At 37.9% G+C, this 19,603-nt stretch overlaps 1 protein-coding gene across 1 annotated transcript in view; it reads right to left on the bottom strand.

The window, feature by feature from the left end:
- SBNO1 (strawberry notch homolog 1) overlaps nucleotides 1-19,603 on the bottom strand; it is a 31,362-nt gene that overhangs the window by 4,023 nt on the left and 7,736 nt on the right. Inside the window, exons 4-29 of the mRNA XM_054082329.1 lie at nucleotides 18,343-18,652; nucleotides 16,168-16,268; nucleotides 14,922-15,018; nucleotides 13,887-14,047; nucleotides 12,744-12,877; nucleotides 12,532-12,622; nucleotides 11,507-11,668; nucleotides 10,851-10,986; nucleotides 10,672-10,777; nucleotides 9,330-9,483; nucleotides 8,331-8,513; nucleotides 8,035-8,132; nucleotides 7,247-7,398; nucleotides 6,482-6,679; nucleotides 6,016-6,186; nucleotides 5,757-5,926; nucleotides 4,776-4,907; nucleotides 3,442-3,577; nucleotides 2,894-3,006; nucleotides 2,726-2,797; nucleotides 2,157-2,256; nucleotides 1,552-1,626; nucleotides 1,161-1,307; nucleotides 990-1,084; nucleotides 703-795; nucleotides 101-238 (exon numbers count right to left, since the gene is read on the bottom strand). Of these exons, the coding sequence (XP_053938304.1) occupies nucleotides 101-238; nucleotides 703-795; nucleotides 990-1,084; nucleotides 1,161-1,307; nucleotides 1,552-1,626; nucleotides 2,157-2,256; nucleotides 2,726-2,797; nucleotides 2,894-3,006; nucleotides 3,442-3,577; nucleotides 4,776-4,907; nucleotides 5,757-5,926; nucleotides 6,016-6,186; nucleotides 6,482-6,679; nucleotides 7,247-7,398; nucleotides 8,035-8,132; nucleotides 8,331-8,513; nucleotides 9,330-9,483; nucleotides 10,672-10,777; nucleotides 10,851-10,986; nucleotides 11,507-11,668; nucleotides 12,532-12,622; nucleotides 12,744-12,877; nucleotides 13,887-14,047; nucleotides 14,922-15,018; nucleotides 16,168-16,268; nucleotides 18,343-18,652 (3,525 nt within the window). The remainder of the gene's footprint in view (nucleotides 1-100; nucleotides 239-702; nucleotides 796-989; nucleotides 1,085-1,160; nucleotides 1,308-1,551; nucleotides 1,627-2,156; nucleotides 2,257-2,725; nucleotides 2,798-2,893; nucleotides 3,007-3,441; nucleotides 3,578-4,775; nucleotides 4,908-5,756; nucleotides 5,927-6,015; nucleotides 6,187-6,481; nucleotides 6,680-7,246; nucleotides 7,399-8,034; nucleotides 8,133-8,330; nucleotides 8,514-9,329; nucleotides 9,484-10,671; nucleotides 10,778-10,850; nucleotides 10,987-11,506; nucleotides 11,669-12,531; nucleotides 12,623-12,743; nucleotides 12,878-13,886; nucleotides 14,048-14,921; nucleotides 15,019-16,167; nucleotides 16,269-18,342; nucleotides 18,653-19,603) is intronic.

Here is a 19,603-nt window from a genome sequence, read left to right as displayed (position 1 = left end):
GACCTGCCAGAATTTTTATGTAAAAGGGAAAAAAAGAAAGTCCTTCTGTATCTTTTTAACTTTCTTCCAAGTTTAAAACTAGCAAAATTTTAATGGTTACCTTCTTATATTTCTTTCTCAGGTCTGCACATGTTTCTAGTTTGAGTTGTTTCCCAGTATTTGGTCGGTATACTAAAAAAAGTTTCTTTTTAGGATTCACCTCTTTCACTAGAATAGCAGTTTTCTTGTTATTTCTTATCTGAAAAAGAAAGACAAACCAAAAACTGCCTAAGTTTAAGCACACTGACAGTACCTACCTTGAGTGATTCCATCATGTGTTCTTTACAGAGCAATAATGTGTGTGTGCATGCAATTAAGATAACAAGTAATAATGACACCTTTAGAAGGCAGCAACACTGATATATATTAACGTCGCAACTTTTCCTTACAGTGAAAACATCAGGTTTCTTGATGCAGACTTAAATTAGAGCTATTAATTTAGCCTCACATTCCTTTCAGAAAATAGTCTAAGCAGCTGAAAGAAAGAGTACTTCATACTTAGCATTGGAAGCAAACCTAACATGAATTTTAATGTAAGATTAAAAGTACATTGCAAAACTGGACAGTAATTTAATTTGAACAGTACATTTTTCAGGTGGGACAGCACATTTGGTTAGCCCCCAAAACACTTCTCTGAACGTAACATGAGACAAAGAACCTTACCTGTAGTGATAAATAAAACCCATCATCTGGACCCGTCTGTTCCGCCCAGATCTTAGTCGCTTCATCCCAAGACATTCCTCTCTCTACGCTGATCTAGAAGACAGCGATGCAGGGGTGTTTGGGAGCAGGCTTTAACAGTTACAGACATGGGAGCTGAAGAACCATAGAACCACATATTGCCCAGGGACAGGCCTGGAAACTCCCCTCACTCAGCTAATTGCTGTGTTCTAACTTATTGGCAAGAAAGTTCTATCAGTTGATATAAAGAAGGTACAGATTTGACTTACAGTGTACAGTTCTACATGTCCAGAGGTAGAATATCCAGGAGTTAAAAACTTCTTGACATCTGCCTTCCTTACTTTCTCATCTCCAGAACCCAAATCTTGAAAGGAAAGGAGAGTGTTATTCTGTTTTCTTCTTACTTAAGTACAAGAGTACTAAGAAATCAATTTACTCACCTAAGATGCCCATATCATATCTTCCATTCTTTTTAGCATTTTGAATAACTGCATTTAATGTGTCCGAAAAGTACTGGAATAAAGCATTTTGCTGATGTACTTCCATACCAAGAATTCTATTCAGAAATTTCCCAATATTGTTATAATCTTAAAAAAACAGTAAGAAATACACATATTAGGTCGAAGACTAAGTTTGATGATGACAAGCTCTCAATCAGCATTCAAAGCATCTCAAAAAGACTACTTAAATACATTCGGAAATGAAGAAAACATTCTGAAGTTCTCAAAAACCCCAACTTTTTCAATAGTTAGAAATTCAGTTTTCTTGCTAGGAATTCACTATCATGATATTCCTAGAGACATTCTAAATATATACTAAAAAAGCAAATACCTTTATCAAGTGTTAATATTCCAGATCTGTCTTCTACATTTATCAAGCCCACGCCAATTAATCCCTGACGAACATCTAGGAAAAAGAAAGGAGTTAAATCATAGCAGCTTTGCTATCTAAAAATAAAACGAATGAAACAACAGCTTGTTTATCATTCTTGTTTCAGGATCCAACTCCAGAACTTCTGACACCCCTCAAACACGTGACTTGCAATTTTTACCCAAGACACCAGTAAGAGAACTTTGCCTTCTACGCTTCCAAGAAGCACAGGCAGGGACAACTACCAATGGCACTAGACACTAGCCCAGGGAAGAACAACATATTGCAACAGATAATGTGAAAATTAAGTTAGAGAACTGTATGCAATACTTTGGCCAAACTGATACAGAACATGCCTTATACTGAGAGAGTTCACACATCTTAGTTCATACATGAACTTCAACATCCAAGCAATGTACACAGGAATAACATCCAGCAAGAGCCTATCTAGGCCATCTGATTGGTTTAGATAGTAACAGTGTTTTCTAGCTCTGAAGTTATTTGCATTTTCTGCATACCGGTGAACGAACAAAACTTGGTTATTACATCCAGCTAATTACACTTACCTTTGAAGAAGTCTCCAGGAAAATCAGGAGGTGGCGAGACCATCGGAGAGTCCAAGTTCACAATGGATTTCATAACAATCTCTAAAGCATTTCTGCCATACTGCATAAGAAAGAGAAAATTGTTCTAAAAACATGATCCAGCGTTTATGCCTCAGCCCCAGGCACACGTGGTTTAACAAGTATTTGTAATTCACAGTAAAACATTTCTCTGCAATAGTAACGGGGAAATGGGTATTAGCTTTGCAGTTATAAACTACACTTACACTATATAAACAGCCCAGATTTCCAATTAGAACTACTAAGTTAACCTTTTGGTTGTGACCAAAAGGACATATCATTTACTTAAGACTTAAGCAAATGCAGAAAAGTAATTTAAACACCTATGGGTGTTCCACATAGCCAGTTCTTACTTCTGTTGGCAAAGCCATCTCAGAGAGAGGCCTCCTACCAAAAAGTAATGCAGTTAAAAGTAATACACATCACAGGAAATGGAAGAAATCCTTCCTCAACAGGTCACTTGTGGAATAAGCACCACAATACGAGCTTTCAAACAGAAACAGAACAATCACCTTGTTGTCAAAATTGAATCTGCTGAGGTCTCGAGTTTCCGTAGCCCGTCTGTCACCATGGGTGAGGGCTCCCTGTTGAGACACACTTTTGTAATTAAACCAAATTTAAACAAGAAAAAGTTGTATTTTCTCAAATGAAGGATCAAACTTCTTAAAAAAAAACCTTACCAAGCTCTCCAGTCTTTTTGCAACTATAGATGCAAATCTTTGCTCTCCTGCCAATTCAGAAATAAGGAAGACATACTCTGGAGCAGTCACTTGGTTGGATCTATGAGTCCTTCCTGGATAATTAAGTCGAAGTACAAATGTTAAATAAATTCTGCCTCACTGAGCATTTCTAATAAACTATGAATTGTGAAGAGTAAAGAGAAAAGCTAGAACTTAACTCTGTCGAAAATTAGCTTCTACTGTAATGCAGCCAATATAAGGTAGTACAAACACCCTAGAGTTGTGACAGCTTTCATAAAGACACTCTATACGTGAAAAAAAACCAAACCCCTATGCTGCAGCATAAGTTCATTTCCTAGGTTTCTCTCAAAGCTTTCAAGACTATTAACTATGACTATAGATATAGCTGGTTCTGTCTACAGATAAGGGAGATCGGAAGGTCTGCAAGAGGTCACTTAGTCAATCTTAGCTGCCGTGAATTAGCAGGAAATTCAGTTAGTGTTACTGAGTTTGCTAGGGGAAGGATACAAAAAAAAAAAGTTATTTACCAAACTGCTGTATCGCTCTATCCGCGCTCCATGGCAACTCCAGAGTCATGTGAACTCTCCGTCTCTGATTCTTAGCTCTACGGTCTGCTTGCAATGATATACCAGAGCTGGCAGCCTCCGAGATTATGGCAATGTTCTTTTATTAAGAAAGAAGTTGTTAGTCACCAATAAATCCAAGATCAAGCTTCAGTTTTCAGTCTCCTAAAACACTTAATTTTACAGTTACTACCAACATGGGTCTGGAATGGTTTCACTGTGATTTGGTCTTCCTATCACGAAGAGCAGGGGAGGGGAGAAAAAGTACAGTTGTCTCTAACAATTTTTGAGTGAAAGGAGTAGGTTTCGCTTTACTTTTCAGCACCACTTTTCTGTGCAGATGAAGAAAGGCAGTATGCTGCAGTCTCGCCATTCCAAAGGGCAAGTTTCTCTAATGCCAGCCTGCACTTAAGAAAAAGGGAGGAACACAAGGAAACTTGCTCCAAGAGCAAGCCACACAGAAAACAAATTTGCTGCTAGTAGCGTGCAAGGAAGAGGATCTGGACATTCTGGTATCTGAAAGCATTTGTCTTGAAAGAATGCGTTTGGACTGTGCACAAGTGACTGACAGGAACGTGAGCATTTACACATCACAGATCACAGAAGTTCCACAGAACAGCTATATTTACTTGATTTGCCCTCTTGTGGTAGCTCATCCCACATGAGCCACAGGCAAGCAGAGTGGGATTTCTTCCCCTGCCCCTGCTTCCTTCTGATCAGCTTCAATCCTATCATTATTCCAGTCAGTATTTCCTTTCAGAGTGCAATGTAAAGGACAAAAGCTATCACTCTTTCCAGCATTCCTTCTCAATATTTGTTAAGGTAAAACAACCTCCACCTTTTCCCTTCAGCCCCTCACTGAAACTTTTTTCATACCATGTCAGTCTGTTTTTTCCCATTTCTTAATTTCATTATTTCCTCTTGGAAGCAGAGGGAACAGTGATCCAGATAAAGGAATCACAGAGACATGGAGGGTTTATCTGCCTTTTAAACAGATGCTGTTTTACATGACCAGCTTAAAGGTTCCAACTTTCAGTTTGGCACGTGTGTATGCTTAAGTGCAGGCCTCCGTGTCCACCAAAACTACAGCCTGACCTTTAAAGCGCTGCAGCCACCTACTAGGCAGGATGACTGAACATACCAGTTTGAAAAACAAAACACAGCAGTAAACAGAAAATGCTTGCTAGCTAGTACTTATAGTATTTAAAAAGTGACTGTGGGATAATTGCGGAGTAACTTAGGCTAAGTTACTACAGCATCTGGCAGGTTTTTCTAAACTGTGTCTCTTTAAGCAGTACCTTATCTCCATCCATGAACCTCTGCTTTTCTGTGATGTTCAGAATTTCAACAGGCACATCAAGTTCAGATCTTGACTCATAAGATATGCTGCCATCATCATTGCTTACAACTCTCCCTTTGCGGCCTGTCATCTTTAAAAATAAAAGGGAACACAAGCTCATTATGGCAATACCGAAAGTATCACATGACCAAAACCTTCAAGTAACAATGCCATTTATTCATACCTTAAAATAGATTCAGTAATTTACTCCAAGTGCAAAACTATATTAGAGAACTTGGATTATTTTTTTGCTCGATGCCATTATCTGCTATGTGAAACACTTAGAAGGAACTCGGGGGGGGAAAACACAACAAAGCATATCTATGTAGAAATGATCTAGTACTGTATTACTGTGCATAAGGGATTTACCAAGAACACTACGAAAATAAACTGACAGTCACGATTGTCACTGATTTTAACTGGGTCTTTTAAATCACAGTGATGTTTTTACTTGATAGAGACAGGTAGCTTAAAGCATATTTCTAAAGTTACTGAGAAAGAGATAATTTATCAGGCTTTTCACTAATGAGTTCCAGTATACAGGTTCTTATTCTTCATTGCCTAGGAAGATGAGCTAGACCCGCTTTCTGTTTCATATACACCAGCTTTAAATCTACCACAGCTAGAGAAATATCACTAGAAAGGTAAGTAGTAACTGGTATGATTTACCCAACAATAACCTGTTGATCCATTCAGAGCTCTTCTTTGTATTCTAATACAATCTTCAGGTATCTTTTTAATTCAAAGGCATTCACAGCAAAAGTAACTCATATTTTCATCCCTGTCAGATTACCATATAGAACTGCTAAATGAGCTCTCTTTAATAGATACTCAGGTCACACACAATCCCGAAGAATGACAACAATGACTTACTGCAGACAGATAACTTATTACAGCAGAAAAAAACCCACAAACTTTCTTATTCCGAGCACCACCTCACCTCTGCAACATTTTCAGGACCACCCAATTCATCTATAAGCTCATCCAGTGTATTAGGTGGAAGGTCTTCAGCCAGTTTTTCCAGTTTATCCAGCAGTTCCTTTTTCATTTGTTGGGCCCTTTCCACAGCATCCTGACTTGTTACAAAGCTGCTGTTTGTGTTACTGCTCGCTGAAATTTAAAAGAGACTCTTCAAGATTTAGAATTTCACTGCCTAATTGCTAAGAACATGAATCAATGCCAAAGAAACTTATTCTTACCTGATGTGTTGGTACTAGAAGTGGTGGTACCAACAGTGGAAGTAAAACAGCTAGGTCGTTTTGATCCGAGACCAGAAGCTAGTAAGGCACTTTGAATAGAATCTGGGTCTATACTTTTCTTCTTTTTCTTGTCTTTATTTTTTTTATGCTCTTTTCTAATTAACCATGGATCTAAAGTTAAAGAAAATATTTTCAATAAGTTTCAATCATTTACTAAAAAGCCATCCTTTCCTTTGAAAGGCTACATTCTCATTTTAAAATGTGAGTTATAGATGCTTTAACTCCAGCCTGTAAAAATCTACTCGAAGATGCAAACAACATTCCACACCCAATTCCAGTCTCATTAGAATTAAAATTACATGCTTATCAAACACTCATTTTTGGCTCACTGAAATAGTTAGGGAAGACTTTATGCTTCCTATCTGCAAGTACAGTTACTTGCTTGATGCAACACAAACTGCCTTACCATCTTCATCATCTTCACTGGATTCATCTCTGAATGGGTTGAAGTCATCATCATCTCCAGAGCTCAAAAATTTGGAGCTCTCATTGTCACTTTCTTCGTTATCTGAAGCATCAGACTCGCTTTCACTCTCATCAGAGCTGCTACCTGCAAGGCCACCTGTTTTGCGAGCTTTTTTGGCTTCTCTGCTTATTTCTTCACCTAATTCCATCACCACCATCACCCCAGAAGAAAAACAAAGATTAGTTTGGACTTTGCAGCCTAATTCTGAGTTATGTTTTGTCACCACTGCATACAGACTCGAGAAATGCTCAATTTTAACCTGTTTAAGACAATCTAATCTAAGTTTTAAGAAAGACCTCTCTCCCAAGATTTGTTATGATCACCTACTTTTCAGTAAGAACATAATCAATCTGGTAGGGAGGAGTGGTATTAGGCTTCTCTTTACTGAGCCTCAGGAAAAAGAAAGCAATTATTTGCATGATGGCATTAGGAAATGATCTGACATGTGCACGCCATTTGGGGCTATTATCCCACACTACATCCATTCAATTTTGAACAAAGTAGTAACCAGAATCTACAGGTTGTATTGCTTCAGCAGCGGTTTTAAAATCTACCAATGGAAATTTCTAACAAAGTATCACAGACTTGTAATACATACTTTGTCATGACTGTACTGATATTCCCATATTTTTTCTTGAGTTCATTGTTAGACAGCTCTGAAATGGTGATTTTCACTATAGTTTTAGCTTAGAACTTAACAATTACCTTTCCGTTTCTTTATTTTGTTCTCCTTGCAAGGGCTGTCTCTGGGTGAATTGTTATTACTTTGAGCAGTCAAGTCAATTCCCAACAAGCTAAACAGCTTCTTCCTGTCAGGAGCTGGAAAGTGCTTTTCAATAAGAGACTGGAATACTCCTCTGTTTAAGAAAAAAGGGTTCTTCAGTTTAATTTGCAATTATTTGAAGTAGAAATCTAACATTTTAACAGCCTGATTGACTTAAGTATTCCTTGCAAATGTTACTACACAAACACTCTGTATAATGATCACTCGTATTACTGTATGGTCACCCTCTTAAAAGTAGGGGACATTGACTTCACAGCACTGTTACTTATAACTCATTAACATTTGATATCAAAACCAAATTTATTGCTACTGCCATTTTCTTTTTCGCTCGCAGTTTAAATGACAGATTATAAATTAAGATCTTCAGCAAGGCAGTCTCAAGATTTTATCAGATGAGCCAGATCCAAAGAGGGAAGTTGATACAAATGCAGTGCACACTTGCCAAGTCTTTCCTTCCTCCCAGCTGCTCACATCTGAAAATGCCATTTCACAGAGCGCTAGTAATACTAAGAACTAACCAATGGTTCACTTGAGTAGTACCGTCAGAGTTCATGTACAGGTAGTTTAAGTAAAGAATATCTGTACTAAGGGATGCCCAATTTTCTGCACAATGATGCATGTTTTACACATGAAAAGACAAATCACTACACCCGTACAAAGATGGATTAGGATTAGTTTTGCAAAGGACAGTTCCAAAATTCAGTCTTACTTTGCTGTAGAAACAAAGTCATTCAGTTCACCACCACCTTCCTCCAAAGCTTCTAATGTTCTTGCTTCTCCTGTTGACTGCAGGCCAATAACAACACACTAAAAGACAAATGCAAGGCATTGTGACCAAGACGACTAGCTTGCAAGTTTTTTTACCTGAATTTCAGTGCATTAAATAGCTTCAACACCATAAAGTCCAAAAGTATGCTACTACATCTGAAAATATTTGTGTTAAGCAAAAAATCCTAATAGCTTTACATTTAACAAATAATATAAAATAGGTCTTGATCAACTTACTTTCCCATTCTTGATTTCTTCCCGAGCTAGCTGCACCACTCTCTTCACTTTAGACGCTATGCAGAGGTACTTGAAAAACCTCTGATGAGCTGACCAGAACTGACCCCACATAGACTTTTTCATTCGTTGTTCAGCATCAATAAGATCGGCTGCTTGTTGAAATCTCTCTCTAGCACTGACCCACTGAAGAAGAAAGTTAATTGCTTTACACTTCACATTTCAAGGCTACACAGGTACATTGTCTAATATTCAAACGAAGACAGAAGACAAGTTTAAAGTTGCAGTACTACGGGACTGCAAGTCAAGCTGTTTTAAAGCTGATGTTATACACCTCTAAGATAAAATTTAGTCACTGTAGCTGTACAATATAAATACCAAGTCATACTTAAGCATTTCTTCAGCAGGTAGAGACCTTGCTCATTTAAATCTATGTACAAGGACTTATTCATTTTATCTAATACAGCAGTGGTTACGTACAACTAGAATATGCACTCAAGAAAGACAGTCCTCTTAGCATTATGGACAAAATAATTAAGAACAACATGGAAGAGAACACCAGCAGGGGAATAAATGAAAACGTTAAAGGGAACCACAGCTACAATGCTTTGGATTTGATCTGCCACGCAAGTAAAACTACCACTAGGCACTGCTTAACAATAACCAGCACACCACTTCATTCAAGAAGTGCATGCAGCCTATCTAATGTTTCACAGCTTGTTCTCAGCTCAGTTGCCTGAAGAGCAAGGACTGGGGCAGACACGCGACCAACAGGTGAACAGCTTTATCTTGGGCAGCAATGACCCAGGCCTCTGAAGTAATGCTAGAATGCAGTGGATCTGGAAGATACCCCAAAACCCACTTACACTAAGATCAGACAAGATCCCATTCCTGACTCTGAACAGGTACTACATGCTATTTCAGGAACATTCAATTTTAAACCAAGTAACTTCAAACTCTCTGAACGCAATACAGAAAGCGAATTTTAAAAGGTATTCTTACCAGTTTCACAGATTTATTGTACATTTTAACATATTCCTGTGAGAGCAGAACTTCATCGATTTTGAAAGTTACACCTGAAAAACTCAACTGTCTTGCTATGTACATTCCTCTCAGCTTCATATCCATGGCAACTATTTCCATGGCACCAACACCTCTAAAATAAAGGAAAAAAATTCAGTCCATATCAGAATTTTGAAGAGGAAGTATTTGTTAAAAAAACTCACGCGTTTTAGAAAACGGCATGCTTACAAATGTGAAGGACTATGTTTTCAAACTCGTTCGGACTGTTCACATACATCCAATCAGGGGGCCTTGATGTTTAGCCTACACATCCCTGGCCCGTGAACATTAAGTGTATCCCAAGAGGTATAAACACTTAAATAGTTTCTTTTTCCCAAAAGACCTAACATGCATTAGGAGACAGTACCTCACAAACTGTAATTGAATAATGAGGTTGGCCCTAGTACATAACAATCTTGCATTGCCATTTTATAAACTCCACTGAAGATTTAAAATAATGAATACAAACCGTATTAAGCTATTCAGATTTATGCCAATAATAGAATAATTAAACTAGTAGGAAACTTCAGTTCTTCTCAACAGCAACACACCTACAGCAATACCTCAAGAGCACAGTCAACTGCAAAGCTACCCTACTCACAAGCTTGGGCCTGTAATATCATCAGTGCTCAGTGGATACTTACTCAGTAATGAGGTAGAGACTACACTCACACTGGCTAGAAAAAACAGGCATCATGTAGATGGTATGCAAGGACACGCACACCCAGCCCTACTGTTGCACTCTAAAGAATTCAAAATTCTTAAGTAGGTAAAGCTTTAAGATGCTCTCCTACCAAAGCATGTAGGAGTTGCATTTTCTACTGATTTCTCACATTTAGTTTTAGTAAGCTCTGAAATACAAAGTACCTTCCAATGGTATATCTAACTTTTCTGAACTGAGTTCTTAGGCCAGAAAGTGCAAGAACTTCTTCCTGTTGAATTAAGCTGAATGCATAAACATGATAGTGCTTCTGCACATTGGGACATCAACTACACTGAGCGTACTCACTATACAGTCTGTTTTCATGACAAGCAACAAAATATTTTCATTTCTTATCACCCACATTTTAAGAGGGCTATTCTCCCAGCAAGCTTTTAAGTCTCTCAAACTTTCCCATCAGTGAGGGTAATATCCAATTTTTTTGCCACATAAGACAGATTACATTTCTGCTTGATTTAAAAGCTAGTCAGAAAGGCAGAGGACTATGAGTGAGCAAAGACAAAGGAAACAAAGCACCAGTGCAACCATATGCATTCTTGCCGAAGCTCTCTGAAATATTACCTTCTTTCCACAGCCTGAATAAAATCGCTGAATTCTCTAAATGGAGTTCCTTCACCCCATATTCCAAGACGGTTCATATATGCCATATTTCTTGGCTCAGATGCACCTATGAGAAGAACACACTCAGTGCCAGTGCCAGTAAAAACAGAGACATTTAACACAAACCAAGCAGTACCTACCTGTGGCACTAGCATAAACAACCCTGGCTTTTGGAAGTTTATTTTGAAGTTCCAATACAGCCAGACCTGTTTTTGTTGGTTTTGATGAACCAACAGGACACAGATTCTTAGCTTTATGACACTCATCAAATACAATCTGAACCGTAACTAAGGAAAAAAAGTTGTTCCACTTATTTTTAGAAAGAAGAGCTAAAACGGAAGACAAAAGGATCTGCTAATTAGAACAAGAACCACTAGTAATTTTTCACTAAATCTTCACTAATATTTGGCAAGTAATTACTTAAGAGAACAACTGCCAACAAGAGTTCTTTAAAGAACTATTGGTACTAAAAAAAAAAGTTTAGGAATTCAACAGAGAAAATTTCAGTGTGCACTTAAGGCAACATCATCTTTTAATTTGATGTGTTCATTATAGAAAAATCAGAAGCTTCACTCTTGTACCAGAGTTGTGTGGCAACAATAGGACAGTAATAGATTTGGCATGAAGTTTGTAAAACTTCAAGTCCCATGTCATAGCACACACACAATTTTCTGTCAGGAATAAAAGAACAACACTTAAAAATATCAACAAATAAGAAACCCACAAGACTTTCTTTGAAGATGTAAGCTTAAACAGTAATTTGGTTACAGTCAACTGAACTCCAGATAAAGGATACAACTCCATCAAAGTCTTCACCGCACCAGTGTAGAAGCTGCTTTAATCTGGTTTTGTATTTACCACCAGACTGACTTTCACCAATAAGAGAAGAATAGGTAGCAAAGATGACACCTTTCTTCACACTTCCATTATGTTTGGAAGAGATTTTCCCATACTTGAACTGCAATACAGAGAAAAGTTACAGAAATTACTCAGAAGAGAGCCCTCCTCAAACCCATTTGTCCTTTGATTAAAGTGCATGGGTGGTCTTAACCTTAAGCTGTGTACACTCTGAATCACCTGTATCCCTACACCTTGATTAAGGCATAACTGGCATCTGCTAATGTGGTTAATGGGTTATACAGGATCTGAGGCCTCAAAAGGACAGCCACGTCCTTTGACTACACAATTCCCTTAACTTAAATACAATTAACATTCAATTCGTTACCATAAATGACAATTTCTAAAGCTCTGCTGTATTTTAGAAATTAAGACTCCACAAAGCAAAAATACCAACTTAAAACAAACTAAGTTCAGCGAATTCAATCGGGAATCCCACTTTACAATTTATGCAAGTGGCTAATCCTGAGCAGAGCCAGTCTCCAAAAATAACTTCACATGCTACAACTGCTTTAATAAATAACTGAGGAAGCCTATTATTCAAGTAGTTGATACAAAACATATTAGATAAAACGTACGCTGGGAGATAGAAAAGAAAAAAATAAAATGCTACAAAGCCTAAAACATTTAAAGAACACTTCCAACTTCTAGAACATACTCCATTAGTAGTGTCAGTAGTGGCTTGAAGAGTGAGGTTTGGCAAAAGATAACACACACTGTGACTTAACCCTACAGGGGGCCTATTTACATGATTAACTTAAAGCACCATGTGTTCTTGGTAAGATTAAATCCTGTCAAACAAGACCTAAACAAGTTTACAGAAATTAGTACATTCTTGCTCTTAAAACAGTCAACATGCACAACTTGTCACACAAGCGTACCTAAAGTTTTGTCTCAATTGTACATAGTAAAAAGTTTCCACACCTTGTTTAATGAATGAACCAATATGTTTTTTGCTCCAATATCTCTCAAATCTCTTTCAGCATCGTATTTCAGATCATTGGACACGCTAAACCTGAAGATATAAAACAAAGTATAACCTGTAAGTTACACCAGAAGCTCAAAAAGCAGTTAATACAACATTTGTTGGAACATAGATTACACACTACAGTGTTTGCTAACAAATCCTGACTTACCAGACTGCTCTTTTTCTGCCTAGCAAGTAATTTTCATAGATTATTCCAGCTATGGTCCTTCCTTTTCCTACACCAGCACCATCACCTATCAAGAATCCAGCTCTGTCTCCATTGGGCAGGAATGTTTCATGTTGCTGCAGGAGAAAGAAGAAAAAACTTGTACCCGTTCTCCAGAACACGTTGCTGTGGATGGCAGAAGTGAGCAAACGTAAGAAACATCCTACTGGATGAGACCAATGGTCCACCCAGCCAAGCAGCCTCACAACCACAGGAAGACAGGATTTTTAGGGACAGCACATGAGCCTCACTGCTTTGTGATCCATTCTCCTCCTCCTTCCCTCTGCACCTGGAATTGCTGTACAAATCTGTCAAATTCTTTACGTGCCTACCACAAGACTGTCTGCTTTTTTTTTTAAACCCACTGATATGCACCTCTACAGCCTTTTGTGGCAGCAAGACCTAGACATCCACCGCCTGTGTGAAGTATTCTTCCATTTTAAACCCATCTCCTATCAGTTTCACTAGGTTCTGCTTCGGTCTTGGTTTTGTGGGATTCCACTGCCTTCTTGATTATGTAAACCTTGACTTTGTTACCTTTCATTTTTCTCCTCTCCAGTCTGAGAGGTCCCAGCCTCGTTATTTTCCATAAGAAACTTCTTCCCTCCTGTGACAATCTTAGCTGTCCTTTAGCTTCACTACCCTCCCCTCCGAGATGCAGAGAGCTGCATGAACATCTGATGTGGGCACACTGAAGTTTAATATAGCAGAAAGTAACACCTAGTCTTGTTCTCTATACCCTTCACAATGATGCCAAACTGTGTTGGCTTTCTTAGCCTGCTGCTACTACAGCCATAAAGTTATTTCAGAGAAACAAAAATAACGAGTAAGATTCCCCTTCTGATTTTTAAGACAGTTTGAGGTCAGCACCATGGAAGTGGTTTAGACAAAGCTTTCTAGGCCTACTATTCTCAAATTCATCTGAATTGAAACCCACCTGGCATCTGCCATTAGAATGCAACTCAAACCTTTAAGATCTTATTATTTTATCTCCTTTTGAAACTGATATAGCTGCACTTGTCAGATACAAAGTTTTTCTTCTTAAGTTCTATGTTAGCTTTTAAGCTATACTAATGTCTAGCATACCTGGGCTGCGTAAGTGATTGCTTCAAGTTGCAAAGCCGACAACCAGCCACTGTCAATTGTTTCTTCAGATATCGACGTTTGGTACCACACATCAGGAGGAGTCACACTAGACAATGAGCTGGTTTCCACTACTGGGTCAGGATGACGTAGACCGATTTTCACTGGTTGGGGAGGCAGAGGCAGGGAGAAGATGAAAACATGAAACAGTTCTGTCACTGCAGCACAGACTATTATATTTCCCAAAACAAATTATAACTGTACATTGCAACGGCTGAACTCAAGAATTACAACATTTCATTGCAACAGTACATCAACTGTTAAACAAACAGCATCACATGTAAAGGAACACACTAACATGAATTTACATAACACAATCTTAACTTTGTTTCTCTTCTCACTACTTCCAAATTTTATGAAATTAGATAAAATCCAGTTCATAGAAAAGTGTCTGTGTACTCAACATATTTCAGAAAAACCGGTCTGAACCTTGCCTTCCCAAAAGGCCAGAGGCAGCTCCAAGACGTCAGAATCACAAAAGCAACATTCTTAGTGCTGTTTTCAAGCAGCATGAGAAAAGATTTAGAACAGACAGTTTAATTGCTGACCTATCTCAATGACAACAACAGTAAAAGATTCACTTTTTAAAAAAAATAAAGGAAATCAGTTGCCAAGCAGTCAGTCAGGAACAATGCAGAAAGAATGTGTTTAGGGTAATGTCACACCAAAAAAAACAAACTAGATTCTTAAGTGCAGCAGTGACCAGTCAATCCTTTTACAAACTTTCCTCTGCTCAGGCATGAAATGTCTTAACACAAGTAGAAAAGCCTCATCTTTGTTTAATCATATTTCCAAAACAAGCACTGCTCAAAGATACACCACAGAACTCCTTTTCTATAAAAAAAAAAAAATCTGCATTTGTTCCAAAACTAAACACTATAGAAGAGAAAAATTTCCTAAGTAACTACAGAAGAGTAAACAACAAACTAGCTCTCAAAACATTTCAGCCTTTTGATGTAATGAAACGTTAGGTCATACATTTTATTGGCATATACTCAGCATAAGTTTCTGCATGGCCCATTTCCTCTTCATCTTCTTCCTCAGGTTCCTCCTCTTCTTTTACTGCTGGCACTTTCTAGAATAGAGCAACACCTGCATTAATCACACAGCACATTGTTAACACTTGATGTCCAGGAAGTTAACACAAGAAATGAAGCAAGCACAATCTTGCACCTAAATGTTTTAACATGTGTACTACATGAACCAGTGAACACCTGGGAAAACAACAGACAGAAACCTAGATTTCTTACACTCTGAACAATCCTCAAAAACAAAGCCAGGGAACTTCCTCTCCTTTGCAAGGAGATTCAAGTGCTCCAAACTCACACAAACAGAATTAAAAAAAGGAACACTTCTTACAGAATACTAAATCCAAACTATGACTTAAAGAACACTGCCTTGAAAACACAACAGCTAGTTAACAGCTGACACCTGACTTCCAAGCACTCCCATGAAGTCTCCTGCAGTTTCACACTCACTGCGATTTCACAACTTTGGGGAGTAGTTACAAAAGTCACAGTTCTATCCAGTACTCTCTGAAACCTGACAGTTATCTTTTATAGTAATCTTGAGCAATGTAAAGATATGAATTTAAATATGTGAATTAAACTATTCGCTAGATGACAAAAAAATAAAATCTTCCATAATTGCTAATTTAACATTTAATATTAAAAAAAAAAGAACTCTAATAACCCCTTCTGTTTGCCAGTCACTAAGGAGCACTGCTCATTACATCCCATTTCTAGCTATCAGTGAAGATGCTGGAACTTAGGTGTTTACAGCATCAGAAAGTATTTATATAATATTTAGAAAAATCAAATGATAGTTTGCATCTTAAATCAAACTGCCCAGAAGGTCTGCATTAAAGCCTTCTTGTTTCCTCATTGCTAGTTTAAGACATTTAAAGAAAATGTCTTAAAACACAGAGCAAGTGATTCATTTATCAGCTTTAATTGGAGCACACACTTCTGTGTCCAAAAAATGACTTTCTGTTGAGAAGAGTAATTTCTTGAAATTGTCATTTCCTACACATTTCCTACGCAGCTGTTAGTTTTAGTCATCTAACCAAGTATTCATCTAGTGGAGAAACTACCCTTTTGAACAAATACATGCACTCAATTGTACTCACAAAAGGCAGATATGCGTAACTACTGAAACTAGTCACATGTGGTTGGGGCCACTTAAACAACATTCATTTGGCAAGCTAACCATTTGTACTACTTACCATAGTAGGTGAAAAACTTCTCATTTTAACATCATTTATCCATATTCTTGCTACTTCTTTTGTGGAAGCCTCCTTCTTCACTGCACCATTGCTTAGATCAGCTACAAAAGAAAAGCTGGGTTTTAACAGAACTCTCTCCGAACATCAAACCAGATTAATAAGCTGGAAGAGAAGTTTAAAATACCAAGAACACTGATGCTTCAAGAACACAGTCAATGTTTTGTCCAAATTAAAGTCTCTGAGCTAGCCATTAAATCTTGGTATTTCTTTGACTGAAGAAACTTCCTATACAAAACCACTGCACAATTGTGTATTAGTTTCAGTATTTCAAAAAAACCTAACCCATCTACTTTGGACCTTCACCAAATCTATGCACAGCATTTGGAAACACTCCATTTTGTGAGCCTTTGAAGTTTAACAACAAACCAGAAAGCCCAGTGTTTCAACAGAAATTAACTTACCTGGTCTGGTGGCATTTACCACCTTAGGAGAGACTACAATTATTTCTGCAAAACAAAAAGCCAACACTTTCAACTCAATTGTTTAAAATCTATAACAGTGTCCTTCAAGAGGACAACTTATTAACTCTCCTATCCCCTGCCACATTTGGAAGCACCTGGCAATAGGGCTTAGAAGGGAACTAAAAAAATTTAAACAAGGATAGACGTAAAACATTGAGAGCAGTTGTCAAGCTTCCACTATGCTGACAATCAATGCATGCAATAAATTTAGCATAATTTTCCCTAAAAAACAATTAAGGCAATTGCAAAAATAAAATTTTCCTCAAACAGGTTGCATAATTTAACTTTAATATTTTCCAATCTAGAACTCCTGCTGCCTGAATTATATGAAAAGATCACATTCCATTCTCTCCCTTTGAGTTTTCTACAAGTACTTGTCATTTTTAGGAACAAATAAAGATTCTGAAACACAAGCACACAAATAAGAAATGCAGTTCTAGAAACTGCAGGTCTCCTTTTTGCTTAATACAGTAACTAAAGATTCAACTTCTTTTGGTAGCTGCAACAGCTACTATGTATCTGTGTTACCTATCACTTAGTGCTTCTGACATTTTTCATTTAACAGAGGGAATAAGCCAGCCCTATGAAACTTTCTTCCCTCCTTTTCCTTGCTCCTTTATGCTTAACCCCCACTTCAGCTGGTGTCTCAACTTCAGTTTTTGGTCAACCACTCCCTAACAGAAAGCAATGAAACAAGGAAGCACACCCTTTGCTTGAGTCCTGACAGCTTCATTTATTGCATACTCTATCTACATCTGAAAAAATAGGTTACTTCCAGCCCCGCCTATAAAATCTGTCTCACTTCATAGACAATGAAAATACAGTATTTCACCCTGTGTACCTTTCAGAGTACCTTTCAAGTAGCAATATAGATATTCAAACTCAACCAGTCTGATCTTGACCTCATGCTAAAACCAGAACTTGAAAGAACCGCGTCATAAAAATACACACATGCAGCTTTTGCCTTACATTAAGCTGACCCTTTAAGTTGCCCACACATTAGAAATAACATCCAAGCTAAAAATATTAAAGGAATCACAAAATGAAGGGTTAGAGCATGGTAACAAAATACCTATGGCATTTAACACCACATTTAAGTAGTAACATGGGCACAAAGAGCAGGTTTTTATGATCTGATGCCTCCCTATGGAGCACACATGGATAGAGATTTTTCTCGCAGGAGATGCGTTACAGAAACGCCCTGTCAGAGGAGCTTCAACACGTAATACAGGTCTAGTGTGGAATATGCCAAAAAGGTACTCAATTGTCACAGTTCCACAGCAAGTACACAGAACAGAAACTGATGTAGACTGAAGTTATACAGTTACATCAACTTCAGTAATGTTCATGAGTTAGTCTTTCCCAGCTGCAATCTAAAAACATCATCTTCCTCAGTCTTTGCAGTAAATCAAGAGGTTGGGGGTTTTGTTTTGTTTTTTGTTTTGTTTTTTTTTAACAAGCCTGTTATTTTGTATTACTTCACCCTGAATTCTAACACAGGTAAAGTTAGAATAGAATTTATCAAGTTTTCTGGACCATTTCATTTTACTGTTATATCCTACTAATCAACAAAAATACAAGATGTACAAAGATCTCAACATCTTATTTCACTATTTGTCTGAACGCTGTATTACGAAGAAAGAAGAAAACTCACTTGCTGCTGTTGCTACTGGTTGGGCAATATTAGGAGGTGGCTTCAATTTCATGAGTTCATTAAGACTATTATTCTTTAGCAGATCTTTCAGCTGAATCTGGTCCTTCGAAGGTGCAGTGGTCAAGGCATTGCGTACTGCTGGTGCTGCAACTGAGGGCCGAGTGGTTGTGCTGGTCTGGATGATTTTTGCTACAGTGATAGTCTGCCTCGTTGTTGTAACAGGTGTTGTTTTTGTCATCACTATTGTAGTCCCTAAAGTTGGAAGCTGATTTATTTGATTCAGCACAAAAGTTGTGGTGGATGGTGGTTGCTAGTAACAAAGAACAGGAACATTTTCAGAAGACAGAAAAAAACCTGACTTTATTAGCCTTCAATCTACAGCACAGGAGTCATCATTTTTAAGATACTTGTATGTTAGAAATGTCTCCCTATGACATGCTGAAGATGCTAGAGTAATTATCTTCCGGTGCAACAGTCTGAACTAGAAGCATCTATCAATGTATTGCCAAATTTATTTTTCAATAGTATTTTTAAATTACATTTTAAGGAAACATAGGATATAAAACAATAGGATGAAGGATTCATCACCTGGGCACAAAACACTACTATTACACATACATGCACAGAAACCCTGACCTGAAGAGAATTTCCAGTATATAGGTTAGCTGCACAACTGTCAGAATACATAGCTTGGATTATTGAAAGTGTACACACAGCTGTAGAGGCACTGCAGCACACACCTTCCTGAAGATCTACTCTTTTACATTCTCATGTCTGGTACAACCACTAGCCTGTGGTGCTTGGAATTATCTGCAGCTAGAAAACATAGCACACAATTCGGGTATAGGAGACAAGTATACATAACCTCCCCCCATCTCCATAATTTGCATGCAGGGGAAGTCAAAGGCACACAGGAGATCTCAATGTTTTTCCGCATACTGCTTTGTCCTTCTTGTCATAGAAATCACATCAACTCATGGATACACTAATCTTTCACATTCTTAGTACAAGCAGAACAGACAGTGGCAAATTAGCATTTTACAGTCCCGGCTCTTTTCTTACATATGACTAACGTACTGCACTGGGTTTAGGTGGCAAGGTTTCGGTAGCAGGGGTGGTATCTGTGAGAAGATGCCAGACACTTTCCCCAACATCTAACAGAGCCAGTTCTAACCCACTAGAAGACAGACCTGCCACTGGCCAAGGCTGAGCCAATCAATAATGTTGGCAGTGCCTCTGTGATAACGTATTTAAGAAAGAG

This window comes from Cuculus canorus, chromosome 17 (genome assembly GCF_017976375.1).
Source record: "Cuculus canorus isolate bCucCan1 chromosome 17, bCucCan1.pri, whole genome shotgun sequence".
NCBI lineage: Eukaryota > Metazoa > Chordata > Aves > Cuculiformes > Cuculidae > Cuculus > Cuculus canorus.
This window is presented reverse-complemented; position numbering and strand designations above follow the sequence as displayed.